The sequence below is a fragment of the Pteropus alecto genome, unplaced genomic scaffold (genome assembly GCF_000325575.1).
Source record: "Pteropus alecto unplaced genomic scaffold, ASM32557v1 scaffold484, whole genome shotgun sequence".
NCBI lineage: Eukaryota > Metazoa > Chordata > Mammalia > Chiroptera > Pteropodidae > Pteropus > Pteropus alecto.
Genome location: NW_006435778.1, coordinates 493377 through 501319, shown reverse-complemented (window position 1 = coordinate 501319; position 7943 = coordinate 493377). Strand labels below are relative to the sequence as shown.

The window sequence follows — 7943 nt, the reverse complement described above, 5'->3', positions numbered from 1 at the left end:
TCAGCAGGAGGACCCAACTGGAGACAGTCCTGACTCTGAGGGAAGAGTAAGAGAAGGATAAAAAGAAAGTCCACCTGAACACAGTGGTAATCACCACCTACCTCAGGAAGAATGAACCAGGATGAATTCCTGCTTCTGTGGAAGTACTCAAAAAATACCTCTGCTGCGTGCGGAGGCACAACGGTAGTCTTGGGGAAAAACACTGTGTAACTAAGTTGTGAGTTGAAGTAGCTGCTCTTTTCATGGAACACAGCTTTAATCGAAAAAAATGAGTGACAACCTGTCGTTATTCAGACTTTAGTATTGGCATACATCTTGAAAATGAAGTGACCTTGTCACTTCAAGGAAAACAACTGACGGTATTGCCAATGATAAAAAAAATCTAAGCTTTCAAGAAAAAATTAGAATTTTGGGAAAGTTTATCACAAATATGAGCTTGAAACTTCCCCAAATTTCAAGGTTTTTCTGAGATTAGTCATACGAATCAATGTAATTTTTGATACTGTATAAAAATTTTAACAACATTTAGAAGGCCTGCATAGCCCACTGCACAAATACGTATGTTATAAAATCGTGCGGGGGTGAGACAGCCATTCTCAGGGCAGAGAGACCGACAGATTTTAATATAACAGTATACAAGGTTCAATGAACTGCTCTCAGATTCCACACTAATTAACTTTTAAGGAACTACCACTTACTGAGTTTTGGTATGATATCAAAGAATAATAACCAAAATCATCTGAAAGGCTATTTATAATACTCCTCCCCTGTCCAATTACATATCTGAGACAATTTTCTTCATATAATATAATCAAATATAATCAAAAGAATATTTTGCAACATACTGGATGTGACATTAAAGAAATTTGCAAAACTAGAAAAATGGCATTAATATTGTTTTTAAATAGTTATTTTCATTAAAAATATCATTTCAAATTATTTCAAATCAATCTCAGTTTTAATTTCTAATGGACTAAATATTTGTAAACATAACCCACAAAAACACAAGCTCTTTAGTTAGGGTCCTCAGTAACTTTTAGAAGAGAGTCCTGAGGTCACCGTTTTCTGTAAGGTAGAGATAATACCACCTACTTCTCAGAGTTGGTATGAAAGGAGACAGAAATACTTGACATAAAACACAGCATATAGTGTCTGGCATACTGGAATTGCTTAATAAGTCACAGCTATTCTACTGCCACAAATATGTTACTGCCATCTTTACTACAGTGTAAGTCTACCTTCTAACTAATGGATGTGCTTTTAAGCTAATGTGTTGCTCGTGTGGCATAAATGTGGGCAACACCTGATAAAGGAAGAAGTGGCTCCATCCCACTACCTTGCTGCTTAGTCTAACACATGAAAAAGAAGGATGAGGACAGGGGAAACCTGAACTAAGTCCTGAGCCCTGAGCCAGGAAACCTAGGATTGGGTCCAGGCAGGGCCTCCTGTGTCAGGTGTTGATAAGATAAGCAGGCCACAGGTGCCTCCAAGCAGTTTTTACTCAGCCCCAAAGCCTTCAATTGTAAAGAACCAAAAGCTAATTCCATATATCTACTAAGAGGGCATGGCAGAAAAGAGAATTGGGTAATTCTCCCAAATTCACATAGCTGCTAAGGAATGGAGCTGGCTGTGTTACAAGGATCTGATCCGAAAGCCTGGGCTCTGCCACTGCAGTAGACTGCCTTCGAGGACAGTTTAGACTGAACTACAAGACGTTCCAAAGAACTGCAGGAAACACTTATTCCTACAAGCCTCTAGAGGAAACAGGGTATCTGAGCAGCACACAACTTCCTTTGCAGAGAAAAGACCAGTCCAAAGGCTTTTTTTTGTTTGAAGGCAACTGATGAGACTCTGGGCCTGGCTAAAAAAAGGCAAGCAGGTCCACAGCCAGTCTAGTCTGCCACTCAGACCTAGAAATGTCCCCGGTCCCAAAGAAGCTCAAGAAGCTCCTTGCAGACATTACCACTATGTCCTCAGGGTAGAGATTGTCGCTGAAGGAGCCATCATCAAAGTTGACTTCATAGAAGGTCTCAGTGGTGAGCCTGACCACCTCACACTGGTAGAAGCGCCCATTCTTGTGCTTGCTAATGACCTTCTGGCCTGCAGTGATGCTCTGCAAGGCCCCCTTGGCACGCTGGAAAAAACAGAGGCTTGGGTTACTCCCATCTTGACTTGATATAGGTCTGGCAAATGGAGCCCAAGATCAATTGGTTTCTCTTTACCAGGGAAAGATAAGCATAGGAATGGAATAGTAAAAAGTAGGAAGAGATGGGAGTTGAGATAGGTCTTTCCAGATATCCATACCCCAACCAGGACACTGGAATAAACTAGTATATTTTCCTGCATAAGTGTAGCTTCTTCCCTAGTTCCAAGTCCACAAATGTTCTCATACCACACTATCTTATCCCAAACTCAGAACAGACTCTTTTGACTTCCTTATTATTGCCAGGAAGTGACCAAATAGCACCTACTAATGCACAAAACTTAGACACACATCAAAGTAGACACTCAACAGGTGATCTGAAGCCCAAGGACAATGCTCCACACAGATCTTAGTATTAGCTCTACACCCAAGGCTAGGGCACAAAGACTGAGGCCCCCTGGATGTCCTCAGCTGCACACTACAAATGACTCTCCATTACAAGGGCCTTGCCATCTCTCGGACCCTCACATCACCCTTCTTCTCATTCTGAACTTGCCTTTGATACAAATGGGATCACAGAGCGTCTGTGGCCTTGTGTTCGACCACTCCTCCACAAACTGCCCAAGCACTACACTCCAGCCATGCTGGCCTCCCTGCTGTTCTGAGCATGCATGCCAAGTGTGTTCCCACCTTGGGATTTTTGCACTGCTGGTTCCCTCTACCTGAAATGCTATTTCCCAGTTATCTTGCATGCTGGCTCTCTCACATCAAAATGTCAACATACTGACACTGTTCCTCACTACCTCCCCTTCCTTTTCCTTTATCCTGCCTTAAATTTATCCATCACATTTGTGCCTCACCGGATATGCTGCAACTTTGTTTCCTGACATGTAGTAGATGCCCAATGAATATGTGAAGAATGAATTAATGAAAAACTCAACAGTATCCCCCATTTCCTCACAGCATCAGCAGTCTACAGCCACCGATTTAAGGATATGGAGTGCAACTGATAATCACAAAATCACTATCCTGTTGCATAACAAAATTCCTATTTCCCTACCAGAGCCGTGACTCAATGCTATCTTAACTTTCACTCCTCTGGAGTCTCATTCTTAAATTGACTATTTTTCATCTTCCTAAGACCCTAACCCACCCCTGACCATCTCCTGTTCTCAGTAAAACACCTCTATGAAAAAGAATCCAGTCAGCCAACAAATGGTACAGCGATAAGGATTAGATGTGACTCTAAAGCTCTGCCTATGTGTTCCCATTTGAGACCTCACTTCTCTCCTGGGATAACTGGCGTCCCTAACTGAAAGCCTTATTCCTCCAATCTGTGAATCCACTAGAGTGACTGATTAAAAAAAAAAATGAAACTCAAAATCATAATATTGTAACAGTTCTCCTTATCTAATAAAAGCAGGTCTAGGGCCTTCATCTTCTTATCATTCCCACCATGGTTCCAGAACCAGTCTTACATGTTCATTCTTCTGAGACTTGTCTGTGCTATTTCTGAAGCCTTGAATGCCCTCCCACTCACAATTCCTATTGTTTAAGACCCACTTCAAACGCTACCTTCTACCCAAACCCTTCCATAACTTCTCTAGCTAAAATTACATGTATCTTTCTTCGAGCTTCAACATTTAGAGAAGGACAAAATCTACTGTATGGCAGTTAACCAACAAGAGCCCTCCATATCAGTACACAACATTCACAGTGTCCCTGACACTGTGTTAAGTTAATGGACACTCAGATTAATAAAACATGGCCCCTTAAGGTGTTTATCTTGGAGAAGAGGCAAACAAGTAAACAAATAATCAAAAGGAATCAGCCACAAGCAGTTTGGTGCCACCAGATTAGGAAGTACCAGGCAGGGAGTAGTGATGGACAGGCGCCATCTCTTAATCCCTTACTCATTAGCATTCTCCATAAAGCATAATGCTTGAGGAAATATTTGCTGACACAATGAATGAACAGCCTGCAAAGAAAATGATCCTGGAAACTCTCAAGAGGATTCTAGAATGGCACTCTCTCTCACCTCCAAATTAGGAATCTTGTGCCGAAAGCAGGTAATGAAGACGACAAAAGGCCAGTCATCCGGCTGCATCATCACTCCTGCAGCCTGGGCACAGCTCACGTGGAAGGCAGTTGGGCAACGGCCATGTGAACATTGCACACAGCAGCCAGCAGTTCTTTTCCTCCGCTTCTTACAGAAGACACACTTCTACAACACAAGGAGAAGCAAACCAGTGATTCCAGGAACTGACAGTACTGTCTTCCCTATCGTTCCCTGGTCCAAATGCACATAGCCAAACCAGTAGGAGCCAACCTCCTTCCCAAACACAAGGGCACAAACACACCCTCTTTGAATCTCGTGTGATTATAGGTGAGAATCACAAACCCACACCAAAACCAATGGGTAAAGGCTAGCCACTGGGCCAAGAGAGGTTGCCCTCAGAAGTACTATGTTATCCTCTACTCAGAGACTTATAAAAAGGGTAGCGATGAAGAGTGCAAACCCATCTCATCTTCCTTACCAGCTTAAAGCGGGGCAGGGGAATTTTGCTCACATCCACTGGACTTCTTTCTGCAATGTTGACAAACCTCGCTTCCAGAATTGCCACAGCACAAGAGACATGGACCCACCTGCCAAAGAGCAAAGGCTACTCAGTCACCTCTAGCTCCAAGGATCTGTGGCCTTCTCATCTCATGTGAGCCTGCCAATGGTGCTTCATCCCACCACCAAGTTCCTGGGGACCAGTGAGGTAAGAACCACAGTGTCTCCGCACCGACTATGTGGAAACAGGCCCCACCACACTACCCTGGGTGAGCAAAGGGTTGCACTTCTTACAACACTAACTCACTCACAATCTGTTGCAAAATGAGCGGTTAATTGAGGGTGGCAAGTTTCAGGGAGTGAGAATAAATTAGAAAGCTCTACACAGACCTCTTTTACATAGGACCTGGGTGCTTCCTCAAAAAATTTCCAACTGTGCCCCAATCTGCCAGTAATCACAGCTGTCCCCTGCAGGCCTCTGCTCAAACCTTTCCTCTGGACTGAAATGACCTCTACCTTCTGCTCCCTTCCTCCATAGCAGACTCACTCTTTAAGGTCTCAAGCACCTACTTACTCTTGACAAGTCTATTCAACGGACATCCTTAGAGAATTAATTAAATAATTATGGACATTTCAGGAAATTGTCATGCCCCAAGATGAGAAAAACTAAGATTATGAAAACACTTAAAATCAGGCCAGGTGAAAACGTGTAATACACAGTGGTGGGGCTGTACAGAAGGGGCTATTATATAAGAGTGGGAACAGATTTGTTTCACATGGCCCTGCAGGGCAGAACAAGGATTACAAAGTAAAGATGGGATGCTCAAGCGGAGCCACTTCTACTCCAAATAAGGAAGAACTTTAACAGTGCTATCTTGCAATTGTGAGGAACACGATGACCTCAAGTAATGTTAGTAAGTGCCTTTAAAAGAACGGAAGCAGCAAGCAAAACAGCTATCTATCTGGAACAGCATGAAGGGGGTTCCTGTGAGGCAGAGGGCCAGATGGAATGTTGCTCCAAGTTCCCAGAGGATTTTAGCTGGAAGCAGGATACCGATCACTGGTTGCCTACTGACCTATGTGTACCATACACTGGACAGCCTTCCAGGGCAAAAACCTTATTCACCTTATGTTTGTACCTCAGAATAAGTAGGACAAGACCAAGCACAAAGACTGAGCTCAGTGAAAATGAGCTGCCTGACAGCTGAGAAGCCCACCTCTGGGCTCAGATTCAACAGTGGGTAGGCTTGCCTGAGCTCTCCTCAGTGTCTCCTCCTTAAGGAGACTCATCTTCATTCTAAACGACAGGTCTGAGACAAAGAGAGCTGGCCTGTGGAAAAGTGCTCACTAGCTCATGGCCATGGGCACCTTTGCACCTGCCCCAGCTGTAACAAGGTAACTGTCCTTACTTCCAGCCCACAAAGCCCCCTGTGTCATTTCCACAGGGTCCTCATACCCTCGTGAGTCCATCTTAGCTTCTCTAAAAGGAGGACATGACTTACATGTCTGCCCCAAAGGGGAAATGGACTTGGAAAGGTTTGGGACTTCTTGGCTCTCCTTGGCATCCCATTTTTAAAATCAGTCTTAGAGATGCTATTCCAGCTCCAAACAGTGTGCTTCCCAGATCTTCATCAGTCAGTCATTCTGATGAATAGCCACCGCCCCCCGAGTGCCTCTGCGTGCTGCTTCAGAACCACGCGTTCGGAGACACTGCTCAGAACACTCACCTGTCATCATTTGCTCTCTGCAGGGCTCCTCCTCGTAATGAGCATAAACAGCAGTCCTGCCAAGAAGAGAGGGGAAGAAAGTGGTTACCACCAAGTCGTTAACATCCACTCTGCTCTCCCCTCGACTTCCTTTGGGCAACTGTAGCCTCCACACAAGAAAGCAGCCAAGTGGCACATGGGCTTCACCTACACAGGTTCTGTAACCAGGACCCCGCTGGAGGCAGATGAGGAGGCCACTCGGGGCTTAAGTGCACCAAGTATTTGCTTGACTTAACACAATCCTCTTCACTATTACCGTTAATAATAACTATAAGCAAAGTCATGAATGGCACTCTGCTAAAACTGGAGGCATTGTAGGGCTTTGACTGTCTCCTATGTGGGTTACTGTCAGGTTTGGGGGGTGGGGGTGATAGAGCTACAAAATGAGCCATCTGAGCCCCATTCAGGAGCTCCGACCCCATGGCTAAGCTCTTTAAAGGGCATTATGGTTTGTCCACAAGATGACCTCTACTTGGTCCTGACACAATGGAACCAACAGCTTCCAGACACCATTCCTGCCCTGCCATGGATGGGCAGCAACCACTCTCACTATCATGGTGACTTGTTCTGACAATACTCACTCTCTGACATCAGTGTACCAGGCCCTATGCAGACTGCTGGCGATACAAAGTCCACGGGAAATAGTCTCCCCCTGAGCAAACTCCAAGGCTCACGAGGAAGAGTTAACAGCAGTGTGGATGCACTCACCTCCTCCAGGGCATTGGCTGAACACCGAGAACACATCCAGTCTTCAGAAGCCTTTGCAGGAGGAACCCCATAACAACCTAATAGACACATCGAGATGCGCAGATTAAACCCAGAGGCCAGAGTCAGAATGAAGATTTACAACTCTTTTCCATATACTATGTCCCAAAGCTACAACCGAAGCTTACAGAAACTCTCCAATTCTAGAATCAGGGCCCGAGGGGTCAGTCTCAAAAAGTCAGAAACTATAGATTCACTGGTACAAACACCTAGTGAATAGTGGAGACTAATCCCCTCCTGGTGTCTACAGCCAAGGAGACAGCACAGAGTTGACTGTGCAAGCATGGACCCTGGAGTCACATGAAACTCAGACTTAATAGCAACAATCTCCCCCAAAACACACAGGCAATCTCTGCAATGGGGGACTGGGGAGGCCATAGGGAGATGGAGGGGGAGGCCAACGTGGGCAAGGACTTCCAGTGAGAAGGCTCACACCCCCTAGGACAGGACACACGAAAAAGGTGAGAGGCACTCACTGGCGTGGACCCGGACACTGCACTTCTTGCAAGAAACTAGAATGCTGGTGCCATCCTCCTCAAGGTAAGGGGTAGAAAGGTTGATGTCCGTGCTGCAGCCAGTTGAGGTGAAGCACATTTCAGGAATCAAGGGCTTGGTCCTCTGCTTCTGGGGAGCTAAATCTGGAGCATTTCCACAGTTCTGACTAAGGCCTCCAAACTCAACCTAAGGAGAGAGAGCAAGTGCACACCCCAGT

The 7943-nt window shown here is 45.1% G+C and overlaps 1 protein-coding gene across 5 annotated transcripts in view; it reads right to left on the bottom strand.

Annotated features, from left to right (window-relative positions):
• KDM4A (lysine demethylase 4A) overlaps window positions 1-7943 on the bottom strand; it is a 38738-nt gene that overhangs the window by 1987 nt on the left and 28808 nt on the right. For all 5 annotated transcript variants that reach the window (XM_025046438.1, XM_025046436.1, XM_025046437.1 and 2 more), the window contains 7 exons: window positions 7708-7912; window positions 7175-7251; window positions 6428-6483; window positions 4681-4789; window positions 4182-4367; window positions 1964-2134; window positions 2-35 (listed from right to left, as the gene is read on the bottom strand). In XM_025046438.1, coding sequence (XP_024902206.1) covers window positions 2-35; window positions 1964-2134; window positions 4182-4367; window positions 4681-4789; window positions 6428-6483; window positions 7175-7251; window positions 7708-7912 — 838 coding nt within the window. The remainder of the gene's footprint in view (window position 1; window positions 36-1963; window positions 2135-4181; window positions 4368-4680; window positions 4790-6427; window positions 6484-7174; window positions 7252-7707; window positions 7913-7943) is intronic.